Here is a 25,404-nt window from a genome sequence, read left to right on the forward strand (position 1 = left end):
TTTTAGCAAGTCAGTGTAAAATAAGTATCTGTATTTTTTTATTTAATGTTTTAGGCCAATCTAAATTTTCCTTTGTATTTTGCATCCTGGTTGCATTCATTGGCTTTCCATGTGCTGACTGTGGCTGTTATAATGAGCTTCCCTGCTTGTGTTGCCAGACATCTTCAGGTGTACATAAGCCGTCCTTCGAGGGAGTTTAAAATGCGTTGCATGTTTTTTCAGAGGAAAGACTTCCCACGTAAACGATCAAAGGTATTCTCGTTGCCTTTCCATGTGATGATTTGTACCTTCCTGCTTGGGCTTTTGGTCACAGAACCCAGCAGGTTTCATGCTTTTGGGAAACACACTCGCTACGTTGACATCTAAAGCGGATTAAAAAAACAGCACACTGAGAGAATGTGACACTTGAGTGTCACTCTGCTGGCCTATGCAGCTCTGTCAACCCCTGACCTCAAAATCTTCCCAACAGACCCAATAAGTACTGACAGGAAACCTAGCAAGTGAGAGGCTTCTTCTCATCCATGAAATGACTATATTCTGTTTGAAAACATTATCGTAGTATAATGTCGCAAGCAGTTACAGCTCATTAGTGCCCCCAGTCGTGTGCTAGCTTTTGGCTTAGAGGTCAAAGTCAATACAGTATAGGCGCGGGCTTGTGTGAAGGAGTGTATAGTCAGTCTGTGTTTGTGACCTACATCCAAAGCCATGCAGAAGTAATGTGCAGCACACACATAACAGATCAAAAACATGAAAGGATGCTTGGATTCCCTTCTCCCCTGCCATCTTCTCTTGCATATTCCAAAGGCGGCTGCACTGCTGCAAATTTATCAGGGAGCCAACCTTCTGTGATTTCATTTGTGATAACTACCTCAACAGCATTAGACCATCAGAGATGTAACGGCCTCTCAAAAATAGCACATTGCATAACATGAGGCTAATAAGCTTTCCCTACAAAAATGAGCCACTTGGATTTAATCCCATTACTTCTTCTTTCATCTACCCTCGTCTTGTTTATCCTTTTCTCCCCTTTCTACTTCTTGGTGAGGGCAAAGGAACAATTTCTCTAGGAATTAGGAATGCATTTCCTGCTTTCCACGTCATCACTTTGAGCTTCCTTTGTTGTGTGTAACAGTGGTGACAATTGCTCCTCCTCTTTATTTGCTCTTTAAATTTTTTTTTAACTTCACCTCCTAAAAAAGTAACATTGAAATTGTTTTAAACAACAAACCTTAGCATTTAAGTTGTAAAATAAACAACGATACCACCAGATGAGTACTGCGCTTCACTCTTGTTACTCCTCCCCATCATTACGACAACGACATCTCCTGGGCCACTGCTCTTTCCCTTGTCCGACTTGGCTCTGGGAAAAAATGTATGTTCACATATTATGTAGCACAAGGCAGCATCAAATCATTTGTTCCGTCTCTCCCATGATTCCAGCTTGTTGGTAATTCAAAGAGGGGGCATACGGAGAGGTTTAGGGTGCTCCCAAGCATATGCAGTGAAAAAGGGTCTTGTGTCTCTCACTCCACCACTTTATGCATGGTGGAGTAAAATTGAGGTGAAGGGAGAGTAATGGAATTCAACCTTAGTTGCCCCACCGGCCTGATCATTAGTTACAATTTATGTTATGTTTTGCAGTTAAATACATATACCCATAATTTCATATTCACTTTTGGCAAAACTCAAGGTCTCTTTCACAGTCATTTGTATTTTTCTGCGTCCGACTATTATTATTTTATTTTTTTACATATAATATTTTCTACATTCTAATCGATCTATTAGGTTGTGCTTTTGGGTTCTTTACCAGAATCATCAACTTGCCAAATGAAAACTATATGTATAGATACAACATTGCAAAATAAGAAAATAAGATGAAAATGCTTAAGAAATCAACCAGTTTACGTGACTCTTTTATAGCAAGTTATTCAGAGTTTCTGTGTGTGATAGTTTCTGTATTACAGGACAAATGTACTTTGTAGCACAAATGAATAAAAAAATGAGGAGAAGAAGAAATGTGCATGCACATAAGGTATCTGTTAAGCCGAATGGGTTTACACGAACAAGAATTCCGCTTATGAAAGGAGTAAATTTCCAGTTCCAGTCACCACATTTTACAGTGGGTTTTAAGTATCAAATCAATATTACGCAACACACACGTACACACATATACACATGAATATCGAGCAAACCATTCTTGCTTTGGGGAAGGATCTCTTTCAATGAAAACGATCTTTTGTGTTAGGGTGCTGCCACATTGTAATTTTACTGTTGTGAACCAATTCCATTTAGCAAGCTTTACTTTATTTTACATAACTTTTTCAAACCATTCTAAATTTAGGTCTGTTTTTGTAATTTAGGGTAGTCTTCACAAGTGTCTTCCTTAACCACCATTGCTGATTGAGTGAGTCCATCCGTCTTCAAAAATTCTCTGCGTAATGATTTTGTCATCAGAAAGATTGCCGCTTATTTATCCCGGCCTGAGTTCAAAGTTTAGAAGTTAATGAATGTATGCAGTGTTGTGGTTGCCTAGTCTGGGTTAAATCTTATTTGTTTTTTCAAATTTTCATTCTTTGCTTTACCCTAGTAATGGGTATGGTTTTTATGTGAATGGATGGAAAGCAATATAATAGCTCTTCCTTATTTGTTAATAAGCATCAAGTTTCTGCATATATCCTGTTGCCCCCAGAAGCTGTTTGTGTTGGGCGGGTTAAAGAATTCGATTTTCTCAGTTTTGCCCCTGACCATGCGCTCATTGCTAACATAATACTCTATATAAAGCGTACTTGTGTACTACTAGTCGTGGTTGTGAACATTGGTGTAACCAGACTGTTTTGGGGGGGCTCAAGCACACCCCAAAATTAAATTATTTTTAAATCTCTTTTCCTCAATATAGGATAGGATAAGCTTAAATATGAAAAAAGTAAAACAAAACAATGTGAACAACGTAGTGTCAGAACCACTCCCCTGCTTTGAAATGTTCCAGTCCATTATACAGTCCTAGCAACGGGTTAAGATGAATTCTGACAATTATGTATTTCCTTCTCAACAGTTGACCACATTATCATCACATTTTGACGGATTATGTATAAACCAATAACTATTGAAAAATATTAATTGATACTGATTTTTATGATACTGATTTTTTATTTCCCTGGTGGTAAAACATCTTGTGTTTGAGAACACAGAGGTCTTTTTTTTCATCTATTCATTATTTATTTAATTGACTGAATCAATATGTTTAATCACTTAAAGATATTTGTATATGGATGGTGGTGTAAAGGGAAAGTGAAATGACACTCTGGGTGCTTAGCACCCCCAAAGCTCTGACTCTAAAATGGCCCCCTGGTCATGAATATTATAGCGTTTAGCTGCATTGGGTCGCCTCCAGTGTTAGTGACGTTCGAGTGTCTGTCTTAATAAACTCATTATATAGACAACAATCACTTTTTTGTTTTAATAACGCCAATCAATTATTCTTAAAAAACAAGTTATACAGACTACGATCGCGACACTCGTTTTATTGGAAGCGGAGCGCTGAGAAGCATAGGAAAATCCGAGTTCACCTTTACATGAACGGGAGTCAGATTCTTATAGCGATACAGATATAGCGATACAGATATCCGTCAAATTCCCAAATACAGCCGATACAGATTATTAGTATGAAGAGGAGGCGGATAACCGATGTTAGGAGCCGATATTTATCTGCTGTAAAAGTTTAAAAATTGGCGCAAGACATTTTTAAGAGTGCAAAATGACAAAAAGAATATTTGTTAGGAATTCAAATAAATCTTAGATAGCGCTCTAAAACCTTTTCGGGTAAAAAAAATTGAAGTTCAACACAACTCACATAACTAAAAATTGTGGTATTCCTCTGTAGGTTTCCCATAGCCACACAATATGTTTGAAGTGTGTCTTACTTTGCAAGTAGTAGTCAGATTTTAAATTCAGTTCAAACATTTGTTTAAACGGGGAAATCTAATAACACCAGGGTCTCATTCACAATAGTGCTCTAGTTACAGCGATCAGTGAATAACTACGTACAATAAGGATGCTTTACAATTAGTCTACTACAGCACACTATATAAAGCCTACTTGTGGAAAACTAGTTGTAGTCGTAAATATTATAGCGTTTAGCTACATTGGTCGTATCCAGTGTTGGTAACGTTCGGAGGGATATGTGTTAATAAACAATCTATAGACAACGATCCGCTTTTTGTTTTAATCACGTTAATCAATATTTCTTAATAAACGCAATCACGACACTCGTTCTTTTGGAAGCAAAGCTCTGAAGTACAGGAAAATTGGAGTTCACTAAAGGGGAAGTGAGACTCCGGTGTTGTCTACTTCCTTGTGTGTGTTGCTGCACATTGACGACGTTTCAGTCAAGGTAATCTCAAAAGGGGGTTGGAAAGAAAAAAAGACAGTAAATGCAAATGTTTTAAATATTCACCAATATTAAAAATATAAGTGTCAGTGTTAAGATATTAACACTTGTTCCAGTCTGCTGTCTGTTAACCCCCATTCACGTCTTCGTACTTCATTAGCATACTCGGAACATCCATTCAGTAACACCCGCAACATAGTTTAACTCTCAAGCTGCAATAGCACTACCGTAATGAACAGACTTTTTGCAGTTATATTTTAAAACGTCTGTTTTTGTCCACCCAACATGTTTATGTCATACATGCCTTGCCATCCTTGCGCGACCTGGTGGGCAACCCCCCTGCTGATTAAAGCTCTTACTATAAGTCTCAAATGTGTCAGGAAATTAGATAACTTTCCCTTAGTAGTCAAAAATAGAGATTTGGAGCAGGGGGAGCAACATTATAACATGTCATTGCTTTATAACCTTGGCAGCATTTGCATAGGGAACCAGTCACAAGCTAGCTGGTGTCACGGCGGCTTTGTTTGATTTGGCATGAAATGAGAAATGCTAGTGTGGTGCCAGCTGTGTGCGTGCAAAGCTGGTGGGGGATGGATGTGTTGGGTGTAGGAATGATATGTAGGTCAGAGAGTTTACTTACTAGGTATTTCTACATATGATTAATTCTGTGGCTTCTCATTGAGTTTCTTCCCCTTAAGTGAAATTGAATTGTTTTCAGCATTTGAGACACAACCCAAAATACGCATTCTTGTTTGTGTTTATGCATAATCATTCATTTCAGGGGATAAGTCACCTCACTTGCATATCATTCAGCGAAAGAAAATAAATGTATTTACATTTATTTTGGGCCAGGTAAAGAGACTCATCAGAAGGCTAATGTAAGACTATAGGTGATGCTCCTTCTGATTAGTTGTTATTCTGATTAGTTTATCAACTGGAATGCATAACCTAAAATTTGCTAAATGTAAAGGTAGTATGTACAGTAATCCCTCGGTTATCGCGGTTAATGGGGACCGAAACCACCCACGAAAAGTGAAAATCCGCAAAGTAGCGATGCCCCTTCCAAATAGCTTAAAAAAAGTTGTTGTTTTTTTGTTTTTTTTGGGGGGGACCTGCAAAGCTCTGAACCCGCGAACATCGAACCGCGAAGTAGCGAGGTCCCACTGTATTAAGAGATGTGGGTGGGGAATTGTGTACGGCAAAGTAGCAGTAGTGTAATATGCACATGACTTGGTTGGTTTAAGATCAGGGGATGGTGTAAGTGTAACCTTTGCAGTCCTTTGATACACTTGTGATTAAGAGCTATACAAATAAATGTGACTTGACTTGACGGCAGTTGGTGCCTCAGTTTGTAAGATGACAGTTAGCATACAAGGCATTCACACACCTTGCCCTGAAGGAAGGAACTGTCATCAATCGTCTTGTTTTCTCTGTCAGCAGATGACATGAAAGCTCAAGAATAAGCTTGGATTTTGAAGTTGAACTTGAATGCTGATTGGTGATCACTATAAGGTGTCCTGTTCTACCAGCTACCTAATGACCCTAAAGACAAAAAAGTAATTTAGGCAGATTATTAGTATTTACCCTGCTTTTTTTGGCGTCAGAATAATATTTAAGCCCAAGAGTGCTCAAAGGTAATACATAAAATTACCTTCTGAAATAAAAGCCCGTTTGCGAAAAAAAAAAACAGGCAATTATGTAGTAGGGCTATTGGTTTTTAAAATACAGTGGAACCTCGGTTCTCGACCATAATCCGTTCCAGAACCCTGTTTGAAAAGCGATTTGTTCGAACACAGAAATCATTTTTCCCATTACAAATAATGTAAATCGTTTTAATCCGTTCCAACACCCTGAATGTTTACCTTTGTTTACCTTTAAGACATAAATAACATAAATGTAACCCAGGCTAATCGTACGTTCGCGTTAGCGTAATCTTCCGTACGAAAGATTACGCTAACATGAACGTGTAAAAATAAAAAAAAGGATAAAGAAAATTATGAATAGGATTTTTTACCTTTTTGTGGTGGTCAGCAGAAGGCGCAGATGGACGGTGAGAGGGATGGAGGAGGAAGGAAAATTATTGTTTGGAAGGAGAGTCCCCTTCCATAAAAAGCTCTTCTGTCTGAGGGGTGCTCACATGTTCAAATCTCTTTGCTACGGATGACTGGCTACAGGATGTTCTTTTCTCTTAAAATATCTATCCAATGAAACTTGCTTCTGCCTTCTTTTTAGTACTTTTCGGAAGTGGTTCATGACGGTGTCATTAAAGTCATGATGACTCTGGTGGCTGCAGCTTCATCGGTGTGGTGAAATTCTGTCGGCCCATTTGCTACACATTTGTTTAATCTCGGACGTCCCCTAGTGTATTGGAGGTGCAATTGCACCTGGGAAAATTAAAAGGAGTAAAAAAATGTGATGTGAAACATCCACCCCGGCGTTCGAACTCCGATTTTTGTTCAAACAACGAAGCAAGAATTTCTCGAATTTTTTGTTCGGACTCGGATTTGTTCGAACTGAGTCTTTCAAAAACCGAGGTTCCACTGTAGGGTGTCGTTCCTACAAAGTACTATTTAGTTATCCTATATTGTATATTTATTCAAAAAATCTCATCTCATCTCATCTCATCTCATCAGCCGTACCGCTTATCCTCATTAGGGTCGCGGGGGGCTGGAGCCCATCCCAGCCATCTCCGGGCAGTGGGCAGGGGACACCCTGAACTGGTTGCCAGCCAATCGCAGGGCACACAGGGACAGACAACTCATTCGCTCATTCACACCTAGGGACAATTTGGACCAGCCAACTCACCTGAAATGCATGTTTTTGGAACGTGGGAGGAAACCGGAGTGCCCGGAGGAAACCCACGCAAGCACGGGGAGAACATACAAACTCCGCACAGGAAGTCTGGAGCTGGATTTGTGGTGTTTTTTTTAAAGTAGAACGCAGAAGTTTTTTTCAAGTGTAAGGTTGAGGGGGCAGCGGCCTTAGCAGGTAAGTCGAGACATCCCAGTACCTAGCCACTTCATCAGACTGGTGCAACGAGATCCCGGAGCCATTCCCAGGCTAGATGAGACAGTTTTTCAAACATGAAATGGGTCACTTCAGGGGATCCTGCCAGTGAGACATGCAGCAAACACGTTTCTAAGGATGTCAGGTTTCCCGCGGATCTTTGAAAAGTCTTAAAAGTTAATAAATTGATTTTTCTAAAAATAAGGTCTTAATTAGCATTAAATGTCTTAAATCCAATTTTTGATAGTTTTGAAAATGTAAAGACATTAATGAGATTTATATTTGTTTTACTGGAAAGATTTAGTAACATTTATCATTTTTTTGGTCTACTCTTGTCTTAAATTTGATTTTTGAAATGCAGTAATAAGGTCTTTAAAATTCTTTAATTTAACTTGCATTAGGCTGTTGGAACAAGGGAGGTGTCCAGAAGGCATCTGAACCAGATGCCCCAGACACCTTGATTGGCTCCTCTCACCTGTTGGAGTAGTGTCTCTCCCGGATGAGACTCATCTCGGATGTTGTTCTATTTTTCACGAGAAACAGATTGTGACCATACGTGATGGTAGGAACATAGATCGATTAAAAAATCCAGAGATTTGCCTTTTGCTCTCATCATTCGTCACCACAATGGACCAAAACAGAGTTCACGACCCTGAGGCTGAAAAAAGAAACCTGCCCAATGTCCTTTTAAAATGTTTCTAAAATGAGCACCCAGTAAATTAATGGATCTGGCCCTAAAAACAGGAAACAGCTGAATCAACATCCTGCATGGCAGCCAGCTTCCACACAGGCAGGCATCTGTGGAAAACCTCTACAATGTCGTCCTGTGTGTGCGGATTCTCTTGTATTTTGTCCAGATTGATAAGAGTGGATGTGTGAAAATTTGACCTTAATCATTGCTGAGCGGGTACCAAAAACAATTTGAACCAGAAAATCAGTTTTGATGAAAAACATATGAGTACAAAACTGCATCAAATCGATTTTAACCAAGTCAAGTTTCCACTATTAATTTATTTTAAAAACATATCAGAGTGTCTTTTATTTGATTAATGTATTTCTGCAGGAAATGCCACATTTTTCACACTAATTACTTTCTTCCATAAAGCCTATAGGTTTTCCCCTTAAAACCGTTAACATTGCGTCATCAAAGAGATGAGCCAATTTTCAAGATTGTTTGAGAACTTGTAAGGCAAGAAAAAAAACTTCAGTTTAAAAGAACTAGCATCGCAGTAACAATTACGGAGTTACTTCTGTACATTCAGAATGCATCGGAGATTCCAGTATACGTTGAAGCACCTTCGCGTGCAGCACTCCATAATTGACTTTTAGGTCAATGCACGTTCTAGATATTTCCTTGAATGATCAGATGAGTTAAAGTGCAAGTCGGCCAAGCTTCTGAAGTACCTGGAGGGCTTTTATCACATTGGAGCTTTCACAGATTGTATCTAATGAATTAGTGAAAAGGTCTGGTGGGGGTTTTGGCCTACTGGCCTAGTTGATTCACATGCACCCATGCTTTCCTATGTTTCACACTAAGTTTTCATTTCAATTGTGTGTGAGGTGACGGAATTTTGAAAATCATATGCATGCATTTATATAAACTTTTGTAAGGGTCAACACCCAAGGCAATTCACAAGATTAAAATAGATGTATTTCTAAATAGGATTAAATCTATACTTAAATAGTTTATGTTGCTCATCCTTTTATTTATAGTACAAAAGAATGATTGTTAAGTTATGCATTCTCATCTACTGATGCAGCCTATTAAAAATGCAGCAACCCCATAAATACGTATTAGCAAGGTCCTATTCAACATTTAATGAAAATAAGTCATTCTTTTAAAAAATATATTTTGTAACAATCTTTTGTGCATATGATGGAGCATGCACACTGCATGTTCAAGGTGTTGAATAAATAGAACGGCAATTAAATGTATTTTGCCTCAATTGTTTTCCCCTCTATTTTAAGCCGAGCTTCAAATTTTTTAATCCAAATGTACAGTATTCTTGGTTAATCAACTTTGTGTTAGACAATTGATTAGTTTAAGCAAAGTTTCCCTCACACGGGATATTTTGATTCCACAAAGCACTGTTGACTTGTAGAACAGAGACTCACGCTTAAAATACCTTCATGTGTATGTGTTGATTTCCACTTTATTTTCTGCCTCCCCAGTACAAATGCCATAGTTGTATCTATCCATATACAGTGGATGCCACAGTTGTATCCATGTGTCAGGCCACGGTTTACGTATCCCTTAACTGCCAGGGTCGTCGGGGCACTTATTTGGTTGATTTTGATGGGTTACACAAACGAAAATCTTCCTTTATTAAATGTTGTGGAAACAATGTCTTATTTGCACAATGGCGTCGCTTGTGCTTGTTTCGGATTAGTTCGGATTGGTGTAAAAATGAGAACTCTGATCCCAGTCTTTCTGTTCCTTGCACGAAAACATAATCAATGATAGTGCGGGTATATTTAGTGAGTAACATTCAGCAAGTAGGGATGCTGCTTCCTCAATGACAAGCAACACCCAGGGAACACAAGACAGTTCTCTGATTGGTTTGAGTGTACTGTTGCTTGTGAAGTTATGCTGTAATTCCGCGAAGCACGTACGTATCAGTGGAACTTTTTAAAAGAGAAAATCTGCAATTGCACCGGTAATGGGAAAATCGAACCGAAGCGAAATGGAGCTGGAAAACTCTATTTTTTTAAATACATATACCTGTTGATTTCCCTTTGGAATATATTCCCAGAATTTTTGCATAAAGCTTCAGTTATTGATCAACGGTTACAGTTGTTTGTGTTTGTAAGACTATCCCATTCCTAGTGAACAAAGTGTTTGACATGTACCCTTTTTGTCATATTCAGATGCGTTTGTGAACAGCCAGGAGTGGACTCTGAGTCGGTCTGTGCCGGAACTCAAAGTGGTGAGTTCCCTGACATAATTTACTACATCCGAAGCTTGAAGAATTTACTATAAACTGTAAAATTTCGTCTCTGTACAGGGAATCGTGGGTAATCTGGCCAGCGGGAAGTCAGCATTGGTCCACAGGTACCTGACAGGAACTTATGTCCAGGAGGAGTCCCCTGAAGGTACATACAGATAAAAAAAAATGAATTATAAAGTATACAGATTTGGTAGTCTTTCAGTCTTTTTCGGTTGAATGAACATTAATCCGAGTGGCAAAAAAAGCCTGAAACAAGCCTCCGTGAAACAAGCTAAAGAGGGTCTAACGACTACTCATTATTATCGTATTTCTCGGTGTATAACGGGCACCTGTGGTTAACGCACACTCTTAATATTTTATTATAAATCGGTATAAAATATTGTTCACCTTTTCTCAATTAGTTGTCGCTTTAATGTCTTTATAGGTTGTTGGACAATTAAACAATGCTTAATTGAAGCAAGTAGTTGATGGTAAAACTTGACAGAGGCTCGCCAATTTATTTGTTTAGTTTTCACTTTTACAGGTTTTCCGCGAATCATTAAAAAACCTTAAACGGCATTGAATTCATTATTCAATACATAATGCCTTTATTGGCGTTAAAATGTCTTAAATCCAAATTATGAAAATCTTAAAAATGTGAACACATTAAAATTTGAAACTAAAAAAATTGGTAACATTTTTTAATCGTCTTTTTTAATAATCAGCCAATTTATTTTTGTGGCAACATCACCTGACCACATTAATGGAACTACAAAACGGTGATGTGGTTTTAGTTGGGTATTTCGGAGCAGACGCATGTCTTAGGTCTACCCACAATACACATGTCAACTTCAGACAGAGACGTTTACTTTGGACATTGGGAAAGTGTTAATTTAATGAGAAGTGGCTGTCTGACGAACATTTTACCATGGCTAAAACCTATGCCAGTGTTTTGGGCACAATGCATTGTGTGCAAGAAATATTTATGTTTTTTTTATTTAGTTTTGTTTTGTGTGTTTCAATTGTGTTTTTTGGTGGACTTGGTCTTAAATTTGATTTCAAAAGGCATTCATTTTTTTTTTTAAAGTGCCTTAAGCTGAAGGAACACTGTTTTAGTATCTGCTCCTATAGTGTTTGATGTTGTTGTTGGTGCAAGTGTGGTTTAAAGTAACTGTTACTGGCTGCTGCACTCCTGCAGGCAAAATAGGTTTCTGTGTTTTTTCAAATTCCCGGAGCTTAAAAATATGCCGGAGTCTTGATTCCCATGCCAATTGATTCGGAGTTTGAGACGGTGGCTTTGGAAAGAGCACAGCGACCACAGCGCCACAAAGCCGCTAACCAGAACTATTCTGAGGCCGCTCACCCAGCAAAAGCAGTTGCAGCTTGACTGTGTTGTGTTCATGGACGCTCAGACATGAGAGTGTCATCTTTGCGTAAAATATATCCCAGGATGGCTGATTTATTGTTTTGACAACCAAGTGTGTGCGAACACTATTACATATTTCTAAATTAGCTCCACACAATTCTGGTAAAAGCTTTTAAGTTAAAATGCATCGGATTAGAATTCTGGAGTTTTCATTTGAATGCATCATCCTCTCAACTGGCTGTGATCTCTTGCGTGCTGACCTTAGGGCAGAATTAAAGCCCAAGATTTCCTCCCGTCTACCCTTCACCTGTTTTTTTTTTTTCTCCTTTGTCTTCTTGCTTTTCGGTATACTAGCTGACGTGGATGCAGGTAACTATCCACTTCTTCACCTTCCTCTTTACTTCATTACGCCTGTACAGTTGCAGCAGCCTGGTGAGGACAGTTTTGGGTTCAATTCATTCCAAAAGATTGGTTCTTTAGTTGGCAAATATATTTCATTTGAAGACATTTATGAACATTGAACCTCAACTCACCTGGCTTCTACAATGTTTCCCTTAGTTTGGTCTTTCTCCCCTCCTCTCATCTTCAATAACCCATCAATGATATTGCAAGTAATCTTTCATTGCTTCTTCTCAGAGATATTGTTCTGTATTCATTCAACATTTGGACATTTGGGTAGCCAAAAAATCTCACAATCAGTAGAAGAGGTTTTCAACATCAAGTTTCATTCATCCATTACAATAGACCCCCAGGATTCAGTTAATTCATCAATAAGTTCTGAGGTCAGTATCGCGGAAGGAAATTTATGTACAGCGGGGTATAGAAACCTATAGTAGATAAAAATATTAAAAGGATAAAATAGTATATTATACAACTTATGTGTAGTATATGTGTATATGATTAAAATAGAAAATACATGAACATGTAAAGGAAAAAATAATTTTTATTTTTATTTTCCATCACTTGAGCTGGGAAAATGGTGTAGCGGTTGGATTCCGTGCAGGGGGTGAAGTGACAAGACATTAAATTGAAACTGATTTTTAAAAATTTCATTTGAGAGAATTGTAATGTTCTTAAAAATGTCTTTGCTTTTTTGGGCTCCTTATTCTTAATAATTGTTCCGATTGTCGATTGGTTCTGACCATGGCACTTGGCGAGAGTAGCGATTTATGTGCTCTTCATATTTTTTGATAATTATAAGCTTCCTTTTTGATGGCTCATTATGTTTTTTCTTGTCCCTTTAGCGGCACTGAATGCCTTGGGACCTATAGTGAATAAATACATAACAAAATAAACTGTATCGTATGAAACTGACTCACAAACGTTTTAAGAAGCACACGAGAATCTTAACTCACCAATAGAAAGAAAGGCAATGTAGATGTTAGTTTGGCCAATAGCCAATAGCATATCTGCATTTACATGATACTGTGACGCAAACCAATAGCAAACCTGCCTAATGAGGTTGACCTATAGCAGAGAAGCATCTTAGTGACTTTACTCATTAAATGCACCAAGACCAAGTTGTTGGGCATGCAATATAATTTGTTTATGTCGCAAAGTGGGGGAAAGGAAAGCCTGAAATCACATTTCATTACTGACCTTACAGTCAAATTGTCGTGAGAAGGGGACACCGTATCCCGGGGGTCTACAAAAAGAATAGTCCATTCAATTCAACGGATCACGCCTCTCTCCTTACTTCATGTCATGCAGTAATGCTTCCTAATAGGTGGCCGCTTTAAGAAGGAGATGGTGGTTGATGGGCAGAGTCACCTGCTGCTTATTAGGGATGAAGGTGGTCCGCCAGAAGCACAGGTAAACACTTAATGCACACACAGTTCACTGTTGGTGTGATCCGTCCATTAATGGGTCACTTTCTTTTTCTCTTATATTTTTCTGTGTGCAGTTTGCCCTTTGGGTGGATGCAGTCATCTTTGTCTTCAGTCTGGAGGATGAAATCAGCTTCCAGACAGTTTATCACTACTTTAACCGCCTTGCCAACTACAGAAACGCTGCAGACCTGCCGCTGGTTTTAGTCGGAACGCAAGGTCTGACCCCTACAGTCACATAGCCTTGCAAAGGTTTATTTCCTTATGCACTGTTTCCATCTAGTGGAGACGCTGGAGAATCGCACTTAGGAATGATGGGCTTGTCATCAGGGGACAACAACATTTTTTCAGCTGAGAGCTACTGTTTTGTTGGTGATAAGAGCGAAGGTCTATCAGAATGTTGTGGATATGAATGAAAGAATGGTCCGTATTGACATTGTACAATAGTGTTACGAAATTGTAAGGCTTTTACTTTCAGTGCAAGTAAAACAAAATAGAAAAGTAATGCAAAAGGATAGAAACGTTAAAAAAACAATATAGTAATGAATGATACGCATGCACACATACAAACACACGCAATACTGTACATACATATTCACAGTGGCAGTTGTACAGTACATTGTGCCCATGAAACTGTAGATGGGAGTTCAGGGTGGTTTGGCAAGAAGCTGTTCCTCATTCCATATCCAGAAGAACTATCATCTTAGTACCACGCTGGTTATAACCAGGTTTAAATGGTTAGAAGTGGGATTAGAATAGGTTCAGTCATTCACTAAACTATACCTTGTGCAAGAATACTGACTTATTTATCTATTTATCTATTTATATTACATACAATATATATATATATATATATATATATATATATTATATTTTCAAAATCATTTTGGAAGAATTAGTTGTGTATTTAAAGACTGGGATCATGTCAAATATTTTTTAATACCAGTTAGAAATAAAACTTTCCAGAGCTGTTTTCAGAACCGGCAACTCGGGTGCTCGTAGTGCTCACGGTCACCATGTTGGTGACCCGTGGCATAGTAGTAATTTGTCCCACCAAATTAAATTTTGGGATTAAGATGGTATTTTTCCTATATCAAGTAATTTATTAAATTACAACATTTTAATTTTTTTCTCAATTATAATTTAATTATTTTAACTTTTTTAATGTTTAAATTAACAACACATCCTATGAGTTTCCAGCTGCGTGGTGGAAGAAGTTTCAACCCTTCAAATTAAATATATTAGTCCTTAGAACTATTTGATACATTTTCCATCATAATTTAAAAAAATTATTCTTTTAAAATTTGTTTCAATTTTTTTAATCTTCACTATTTTTTAATCTTCACTATAGAACATGCCCTTATAAAGAACATTGTGAACGTGTTAAACACACTTCCACACTTTTTTCATGCTTAACACCTGAGTAGTCTGCGAATTAGTTCCAAAAATAGGAACAGTAACTGATCACTGTGATTTCAGAGGAAATTTAATTTCTAATGATTCATGTTTTAATTGTTGACTGCGCTTTTTGAACCCTACTTTTATTATTAATATCCTGTTCGTAAAATAAAAATAACGTAAAAATTACATGATAAAATATTTTATGAATACATAGTAAACGCTAATCGGTAAACAAAAAGGTAGCTCTGAGCTTCAAATAAGTTGTCGACCCTGATGTACATACAGAACATGTGTCTTGACAATCGTAAACCTGAGTTCATTTTCGATCTCTACCAACAGATGGCACCAAATATCTAGTTTTGCCATATGTAAATTGAGAACTATAGCATTGGTTTTGTTCCAACCAGGTATAAATGACTGTGTGATGTATTCCATTAACCCTGTACATCTCAAGTAATCTTTGCTTTCATTGAATTCGTTAATCTAACACGTGTTTTCTTCAGACGCCATCAGCTCATCCAACCCAAGGGTGATTGATGACAGCCGGGCCAGAAAACTGTCCAACGACCTGAAGCGCTGCACTTACTACGAAACCTGCGCCACTTACGGCCTTAATGTGGAGCGAGTCTTCCAGGATGGTGAGCATCTTCCATTGCAGAGTCCAGTCTGAAGGGAAGGTCACATTCCCCTGCTGCACATTCGCCAACTCTTAATTGCTCGTCAATTAGGAGGGAAATTGACCCGCTCAGCTATTTAGCTCTAACCGATCAGCAATTAAGTTTTATCATAGCGAGGGGAGCAAGGCAAGGAGGGGCACTGCGGACGAGAACCTTCCCCGCGAGGATTCATAAAACACTGGTGCATTAAGGACAGTCACGCCCACCTTTATCAAGGTCCAGACATTGTTTCTATTCTATGGCCCAATGCATAGCATCCGAACACTTGAATTTCAAAATACCTGTTGTGATTCCTATAACTCTATAACCTAAAGCAAGCAGGGGTAAACTACGGCTCGCAGGTCACACGCAGCCTGTCTAGCTTTTTTATCTGGCTTGACGAGCAAAATGGTAAAAATATGACAATATGTATATTAGTATGTTGAAAAACTAATTTAGAAGGGGTATTGGTGCCATCTTTGTCCGCATTGTCCTTTTGTGTTTCTTCTTTATAAGTACTACTGCAGAAATATGACAAAATAAGATAAACTTACTTTAAAAGTAAATATCAAATTAAAGGTTAACAGAGCTGTAGAGATTTTTTTTCACTTTGTTACTTGGTCCCACCATATTCTGGCATCAATGCAGCCTCAGTCAACTCGTTTATGATGCCCGTGCAAGTACATGCATTTCTTGACTTGACATGACTTGCTTTCTTAGAGGCGCTCTTTTTTCATGTTTTGGTTAGCATTTGTACTGCACTCAAAGCACGCCTTTTCTGGCTTTTATAATTTTTCACGCTACAGTAACAAGGATGACGTCACAAGTACTGCCCCACCACTCAAATGCGTTCCGCTCCAAACAGCTCTACTAAAATTGAGATTAAAGCAGACAGGCACAGTAAAAAAATCAAGTATAAGGGCTCTTTGAACTCTGTAAGGCATTGTTAACACATACTTAAAATATTTAACTCTCAACTTTTATTATTTACGTTGTACCAAATGCATTATTTGTTATTTTACAAAACTCATATTTCTAAGTTACCGTGTTTTACTGACGAAAAGGCACACTTCAAAAAACCCAAATTGGCCAGTAATTTGAAAGTGCACCTTTTAACCTGGTGCGCTTTATATGCCGCAAAATACTGGTGGACAAAGTTGGAAATGCATCTAAACATTGGATTATATGTGTTACTACACAAGGTTTTATGGCATACCACCATGTTTATGCAATTATTGATCAACTGGAAAACATTGCTGACGAAAATGGCAAAAAAATGTATGCAATGGGAATTGACCCAGTCTCTGCAATGAGAGCGCCGCAACCTTACCACTAGACAATTGTACAAATGACATCCGAAAAGGCTTAGGATTTTATCCCATCATCATACTGTTTTTACTAGGCGTCAGAAACCCATGTTATAGAATTGAGAAAATAGAAAGTTGTCCGGAAAGATACAAATAAATGCAAACTCCAATTCATCATCAGATACACCAAAGAGTTTTTTTCCCTTGTGCTTTTTTGCGTTTTTATATCTTTTAGGACTAAGTTTACTACATTCGATTACATTTGTCCCTGGCATTTTAAGTACAAACATTAGCTTTAAGTACATTATCTGTATCACTACGCAACACTTGCTCACGAAAACAAATGGTAGCTCTCACTGCAGTTTTAACTCCGTGCACCTTTTAGTTCAGTGCACCTTTTATATAAAAAGAATATATGAGTTTTTTTATAATTTGGTGTGCCTCATAGTGCAGGAAATTTAGTACTTGGATCAAACACAGAATTTTTTCATAACAAAGAAAATAAAGACATGAATATCTTGATCTCAGAGACATAAGTCATACACACAAAACCTGCAAAGTTTGAACTTAATGTATTTGATCACCAAAAATACGTTTTAGTTGATTTCTTAAAGTGGTAAAAATGCTGTAAAAAGGGGTCGAAAATCCACACCATTAAGTGAAAATGTTGTGAGGCGGGGACACCTTATCCCAGGGGTCTACTGTATTTGTTTTCATTCCTTTATGATTTGTGGATGAGCACAGATAGGCTTATTTGTTTTAGTTTTGAGAGTGCACACGTGCATGCAAGCGTGTGCACAAGCATGAGACGTGTAATGAAAAGTGAAGCCTCGTCCAGTTGGGAGAAGTGACCTCTGCGTGAGAGAAGGGGGGGCGGCTGACTATGCCGTGGTCCTCGTCCATCAGTGTGCTAATTAAATTAGCCTAATTATGGCGACATGAGCCCCAAATGCACATACACACACACACACACACACACAAGTCTGTGTCTTCTTCCTCATCTGTCAGAGTGTGGAAGCTGAGCACATCGTTCACACTCTTTAACAAGCTGAGATGAGCACTTGCTAATGTTCATCCACTCCAACACGTACACACACGATAAGTTCACCTGCAGGCTACAATTGTGCTTTTAGAAGAAGTCGACCATGAAAACAAAGTAAAGTTTTGCACAGTGCTTTTTAATAACATGTCAAAGTCTGTGTTCAACTTGAAGTACACAACACAATATAAACATCCTCTTTATTATGAGTTAGTTTATTTAGACTAATTGTTGTGTCGTTCTTACTTCTTGAATTTATTCGTGTATAATGTGCAATTTTTGTTTTACCTATAAAGAACTTATAGATTTTGGGTCTAAATTATGCACAAGGTTTTATGTACATTTGTTTCTGTTTTACAGTAAATTACCATATTTATTCTATGATTTATCAGTCCAAAAATATTGCTGAACACAATCGTAAAGTATTTTATGAAACAGGAATCAAAACCAGGTCACGGCAATGAGAGCGCTGAATCCTTACCACTAGATTTAGAAGACATACAAAAAGGCATTAGATTTTATCTCATTGTATCACTATTTTTGCTCACGGTACTAGAGACAAAAGTTAGAGAATGGAGAAAATAGAAAATCGCCCTGAAAGATGGAAAAAAGACGCAAAAAGGTACAGCGAGGGAAACAACTCTTCTTGTGTCTGATGATGAATCAGACTTTGGAAATTTTATGTTGGTATTGAGTTCTTAGTTTAAGATAATTTTAATCATCAACAACCGAATTTCATACTGATTTTTAACCAAACTTTAGGTTTCGCTTTACACACAAGTGCGCGTTATACATGAATAAATATGGTACCCATGAATTCATTTCATAATTACTGTTTGTATTATTTATGTAATGCCTTGCACAAGTCTTCGGCTCCCTTTCCTTGAACTTTTTGAATTAGAATTGTCTTTATTGTTATTTATTAGAAAGCAGTGTACATTGTTCACAACAAGATTAGACTATGCATTCCAGGAAAAATATGTAATAAGATAGTAAAATAAAAGGATAATATGATAGATATTCAATATATACAAAGTAGTGTACATAGACTGGCCTAAGTTGTAAGTATTTTACAAAACAGTGCAATGAAAATTGTGCAATTACTATAAAGCAACATTGAGCAAAATTAAGAGTAAAATATGAATATAATTTTTATATACTTAGGCAGGATATTTCTTTTTCAGTCATGTCTGCTTGCTTAGGGTGATGATGGCTTATTTTGCTGCCAGAAAGCAGCACGTCAAAGAAGTGGTGGCCGGGTCAGAAGAGTCCTTTATAATGTTATCAGCAATGTCCTTCAGACTGGGCAAGAGAGACTGATTTTCTGGGTTTTGTTGATGACTCTCTGTAAGGTTTTCCTGTGTACTGCCGTGCACCCAACACTGGGATGCTGTATGCCAGTATGTATCTATCGATGTGCAGCCGGCACATGTTCAGATCATTTTGCCCTTCAAAATCAAGCTTTCGAAAAGTGTGCTTAAAATATCAGATCTGTGAGCTTTAAAAGTCTCCTTTCTCTATTTCACTTTACAGACTGCAGACTCAGCGACACTCCCCAACCACCATCTTTATGTGACGTTCTGTCATAAATCTGATAAGTGCGCCGATGTTGACCCAAGCGGTTGACTCTCACGCTAGAAATCTGATGGAGGAAGATAAATTGTTAATTAAATTATCAAATTAAATGTGCAGTTTGAATGTTCAGCGCATCCTTATAGTAACTGTTCACGAACTCTTCTTCCTGACCTACAGATGTATCCACAAAGCACTATCATCGGGGAGAAACTAGATTGAGAATGGGCAAACTTTTTGATCACGGCCCGCATCCGGTACTAAAATTTTGCAGAGGGGCAAGGCCTGGGGGGACAAAAATGATTGCTTTTGATTTTAAGTATACAGAGTCTCAATCCAACCATTTCATCAAATGTGTTCAGTAGGATTTAAGCAAAATAATATAATATGTCCTATTTTTTAAAGCACTAAATTTGATTTAAAGCATTAAAAAACACAAATTTTAATAGGGCAACCTCAGAAGGTTTGGGGGGGATTACATCTGATTTTGTCACCAAACACTTTCTGTGCGTTTTTTCCTTCGATGAATAATATTCAAACAATAAAAATAAAATTACACAACAAAAAATAATTAGCCATGACATAAACATAATTTAAATGTCCTTGAGCACAGTACACTTTTATGTGCAGCTAAGATGCGTTATAAAAATATCTATATTTTATGGGGGTACACATGGGGACATCAGGAAAAGCGTTGTACTCTACATTTATGTCTCAGACATGCAACTTGTTTCATTAACAAATAAGCACAACTGATTTCTGAGCTTGTTAAAGGCCTCCAATGGGGACCAAGCTTGTGTGTCATAAAATAGTTGGAACTCGTTTAACATTAATTTGAAGTTACATGCAAATTACCGTGACAAACGTTCTATCCATTTTTAAACCTAGTTGTGGAGAGACTTCCTACTAGAGACTCATCTTTTTCAACATCAGTGTACTCGATGTCTTCTGTTGAACAAAGTGCAAATATGAACCTTGTTCTGTGGTAAACCTTACATATTTCTTTTTTAATTTTGTGACTTTGCTGCTTGACTGACTTACTTTTTCTCATACGAATACACATTTTCAATTCCGTGGTCAAATATTTAACAATTGAACTTTGTTTTGTATTGCAGTTGCCCAGAAAATCGTCGCTGCACGGAAGAAGCAGCAGCTGTCTATTGGCCCGTGCAAATCACTCCCAAACTCCCCAAGTCACTCGTCCATTTGCACCGCACAGGTGTCCAACGTCCAAGTCAACCAGGTCAGTACCAGAACTCAACACGAGGTTGTCGATCACTTATTCTAGGCATAACCATGTTATTTCAAACAGGTATTTAAATTTTGATTTTCACAGAAGTTCTATCTAAGGCACACACAATTTCAGCATGAACCTTTTGTGTTAGCTTCTGATCAGGATTCATTTGATTTTTAATCAGTGACTTTACCAAAAGAAGAATGCCTTGTCATTGACAAATTATTAAATAATGACTATTTAGTGACTAAACTGCTCATCTTAGCCGGCTGCTTTTACTAGGCTAGCCAATAGCGTTAACACTTTTTGCTAATGCTGGCCTCTTGCCAACACCAACTGCTAAATGCTAACTGCTTTAGCATTGGCGTCATTTGAGCAGCAGCTCAAATGCTTTTAACAGTCCATCTAAACTTATTTATAAATCCCAATGTGCGTGTGGGTGCATGCGTGCTTGCTAGCCTGCGTGCGTTCGTTCATATGTCTCTTGTAAGCTCCTAAACCGCTGAACCGACTTTTGGGAAAATTTACACAGTTGCACTTTAGGCCTCTGGGTGTGTTTTTAGCTATGTTTAAGGTGAAGGCACCCCCAATAAATGCCAATAAAAGCGATAAACATGCTTTCCTGTATATGCGGCCATGCAGCTCTTTGGCACTCCCTAACGGCTCCATGGCGCTTTTTCAACAAACCACACCCCAATCTCGCCCAAGTAGAAATCCTGTCATCGCCAGGCCATTATGGTTGTGAAATACAATGCATTGGCAGCGCAATAAAGCCTTTCTTTTAATCATTGTATTAATTATTGTATTGTTCTCAGCGAAGGGATGCTTCTGGAAATGTGAATTTCCCTGCGGGGATGAATAAAGTATCTATCTATCTATTTGCATATTACACATAACTCCTTGACAAAAGATGCTGTTTTCAACAAGTTATGTCGTTTTTGTTTTTATAATTTAAAGGTACTTGACTGCGAGAGGAAAACAAACCAGGCTATTTATTGATATGGGACACAGGCTTGGACTTTAACATCACAATTTAGATTTTATAAAATAATCATATAATCACAGGGAAATAATAATGATTTAATAATTAGCTTTTTTGTAGAAAGATGGTCCAGTGTTGTTGTTTCATCTGGTCTGGAAATATGATATGGTTCTCACAAAAAAAAAATTCACAGATATTTTTCTTTCGTGGCCTTTTAAGTCAAAAAGGTTCCTGACCCCTGCTGTATTTCTTGTTGTTTTAGACAAGTAACGGCGGCGGTAGTCTGAGCGACTACTCGTCATCGGTTCCGTCCACACCAAGCACAAGCCAGAAGGAGCTTCGAATCGACGTCCCGCAAACCACCAACACGCCAACTCCCGTCCGCAAGCAGTCCAAACGTCGCTCCAATCTATTCACTGTTAGTTTGGGTGCTCGGGCCTTCTTAATGATATCATTGAGATAGTGAATGATCAGACTGTTTTTCTTTAACAGTCGAGGAAGACTAGCGAGACGGAAAAAGATAAGAAAGGTCTGGAGGCTCGCTCCGACAGCATCGGCAGCGGGCGAGCCATTCCCATCAAACAGGTAAGTCTTGCTGTCTGCTAGCTCTTCATTAAGTGTGAAATCACACACTTGACATCAATTAAAGCGCCAAGCTCTCTTGGGTCCTCCAAGCGCATCATTAGGAGACTGGCGCATTCCCCCCTCCGTTGCCCCACTCGATTGCCCACTTCACGCCAACCACGCGGCACTTCAAGCCGCTTCTTTTGCTTTCGCTCTCTCATCTGCGGCCGAGCACTTCTCCTGGCTCGGTTACGTTTTCAGGAAAAAAAGAGCAAGGGGAAGGGGAGGGCGAGCAACCTGCTGTGTCGGCGAGGGAAGTGTTGGAATTGGCTCTTAATTTGCAGACAACATGTCGCAGCGGTGGCGGGCTCTCATCCCGACGAGCAAATCGGGCAATTAGCGAGTGCTAATCATGACCCTCGTGTTGCCGCCGCAGCCTCGTTTGTAATTTCTTAATGAACAAATTGCATCTCTGATTAGGGGCCGTCTCACCGGGAGAGAGAGCAAGCGAGGCATTGGTAATTGCCTGAGGGTGGCGTTTCTTTCGTGGATTTCAAAAGTCCAGTTTTTTTGTGTCTTCTTGCTATATAGCAGTTCAACTTTCACGTCTTCTGTGCATTGCAGACTTTTTCTATTAATTAGTGCTGCAGATTTTTTTGTGCATAGCAGAATTTTGCCATCGCTTTAAGAGTGCAATACAGTCAAACCAATCGGGGAACGGTCTTCTATTTCTTTGACGCTGATTAGAGACATTCGAATGAATCGTTTACTTTGCTAGTAACATACGAATATTATTCAATAATATCTTTTTAATGCTGTTCGTGAGCAATTTGATTGGGGGGAAGCACCAGTGATGTCATTACACAAATAGTCTTAATTTCTGTATTTACCATATAACATTAATTAAAGAATTATTTAATCCATGTAACTCACCCAAATCAACAAAGTGCCAGGCTTGTTTACCCTCGCTCCAAAAATGCCCTCCGTTGCTGTGTCCTAACTGTTTACAAAGTGTGTGTTACTGGCTTGTAATAAGCATAAACTTACACTTCATATAGATGGATACAACTATGATATCTTCTATATATGGTTGGATACAACGGTGGACTTACACTAAATATGAATTAATGTAACTGTTGCATTTACTATATATTGACTAAAGCTTTCTTTGCCTTGTTGCAAAACATAAAATGGAAATATCCTCATTTAATTAACATGAGGCTTCGCAAGTAAGAGGGAGTTTGCATGTATCATTTGTACTTTAAGTTCCACAATATTTTGCGGCATAAAAATATCGCAAACGAGGAATACTGCAAGTGTGCATAGTTTCTACTTTGCAAAAATTCCTCTAAAGCCGTAGTTATGGAACAGAATAATATATAGTAAGTACTACCTGAATGTGATATACTGCATATGATTAAATAACATTATTAATAATTATACATGTAAAGGAAAATTGTATTTCATTTTTGTGGATTCCGGGGGAGCCAGACTCAGCAATGGCGGATTAAAAAATCAAACTGATTTAAAACTTTCACTCGCTTTCCTTACTCTTAATAATTGTCCAGATCATTTATTGGTTACAACTATATTCCTTAGCGAAGGTACCAATTCAAGTGCTGTCTTTGTATTTCTTTAATTTATCTTTTTACTATAAGTCCCACAGTGCTTTGCAGCATTAAAACATCCCGGATGATGTAGACTGCGCATGCACAGTTATATATATTGTTCTCTGCCCAAATTCACTTTTCACTTGTGCTTATGGAACCGGAGTAAATACAAAAACTAATGGAATACTGTATTCCTGTAGTTCAAGAGGAGCCGTAAAAATGTGAAAATGAATCTTTCTTTTATTTGACAGCGATATTAAACGTTTGCTGAGTGTAAAGTTCTTCTGCTGGAGTGTGTGCGCCAGCATCATTATCAAACAGAAATGAAAGCGCCCACCTTGATGTTCTAATCTACGTTTCCATTCCTCATGTCCTGTTGCGTGTTCGCCAGAGAGGTCAAACTAAACGGCTCCATTTTGAACCCTCACGGGAGCTGTCAGTCATAAAGATTAGAGGGGAAATCAGCCGGACGACGGGGCGAGTGTTTATGGGGGTTGGACTCTGGAGAGCTTACCTGTGTGCTGTTCGGTGACCAATCCTGATCTCATTAGAGCGACTCTGAGCCACTCGAGGTGATGCCGGTTCAGTCCGCCTCTTCTTAAAGAGGGACATTTTTTGCAAGAAGCACGCTCATTAAAAAGACCTGTTGGAATGGTTGGGTCACAGTAACTAGAACAGTCTGACCTAATTGGTCCAGTGCTCGTACTATGTTTATACGTTTGCCTTTTTAAACGGAAACATCAACGCATAGGATGATGCAAATAAGTGGACAAGTTTTTAATGCTGTACTATCATTGTTCAACAACAGAGATGTTACTTGTTCAACTCCAAATAACAAGTAGTTATAAGAAAAAAATCCAGACTTTTTTGCGGCTTTCCTTCAAGCGTTGGCAACATTATGTATAGCAACGTGATGGACTGTCCTCCCAAAACAAGTTCCTGCAGGCCTAATGGCGAGTGAAATGTCTCACTGAATAATAAACCTTGGAATCATTTTTTTTGGAATGCAGCAGATTCATGCAGCTTTGTTTACTCCTCCACATCTGCTCCACTTCACTAATTAGCTGCTAATTGGCGCAGAGAAGCCAAACAGCTCGCTCACATCTCTATCAGGCAGTCGATTGAAGAGTTCTAGGATCTAATGACAGACTGGCAAAGTTGTTCGAAAGCTACAATGAAATTCACCCAAAATAAACAATTTTCGGGAATTACGATCGTACGTAATATGCATAGTGCATTAGGAGTTAGATTCTTACTATTTTCTGTGAACAGTAGAGCCTGAAATTAATCAGTTTTGAGGAATGGATCGTAAGGTGAAATTGTCTAATAGCGGAGGATAAAAACTTATGGTAATAAGTTAATAAATTCCAAACCCCTGGTACCCCAATTAAAAACATTATAGTCCAGAACTGGGCCCTCCAGCCCTCAAAGGCCGCATGTTCTGCCTGATTTTTGGAGGTTTCTCTTCTTCAACTCTGGTTGGCAGGAGATTGCTAACGATCCTGGTGTTTGGAATTGATTGTGTTG

At 38.3% G+C, this 25,404-nt stretch overlaps 1 protein-coding gene across 3 annotated transcripts in view; it reads left to right on the forward strand.

The window, feature by feature from the left end:
- agap1 (ArfGAP with GTPase domain, ankyrin repeat and PH domain 1) overlaps positions 1-25,404 on the forward strand; it is a 115,798-nt gene that overhangs the window by 29,571 nt on the left and 60,823 nt on the right. For 2 of the 3 annotated variants that reach the window (XM_088331751.1, XM_088331750.1), the window contains 8 exons: positions 10,262-10,320; positions 10,399-10,486; positions 13,413-13,498; positions 13,590-13,731; positions 15,417-15,551; positions 20,603-20,730; positions 21,966-22,121; positions 22,196-22,288. In XM_088331751.1, the coding sequence (XP_088187877.1) occupies positions 10,262-10,320; positions 10,399-10,486; positions 13,413-13,498; positions 13,590-13,731; positions 15,417-15,551; positions 20,603-20,730; positions 21,966-22,121; positions 22,196-22,288 (887 nt within the window). Of the gene's footprint in view, positions 1-10,261; positions 10,321-10,398; positions 10,487-12,040; positions 12,056-13,412; positions 13,499-13,589; positions 13,732-15,416; positions 15,552-20,602; positions 20,731-21,965; positions 22,122-22,195; positions 22,289-25,404 lie in introns of all 3 variants that reach the window. The other variant, XM_088331749.1, reaches the window with a different exon arrangement.

This window comes from Urocampus carinirostris, chromosome 3 (genome assembly GCF_059441175.1).
Source record: "Urocampus carinirostris isolate Australia breed hairy pipefish chromosome 3, RoL_Ucar_1.0, whole genome shotgun sequence".
Lineage (NCBI taxonomy): Eukaryota > Metazoa > Chordata > Actinopteri > Syngnathiformes > Syngnathidae > Urocampus > Urocampus carinirostris.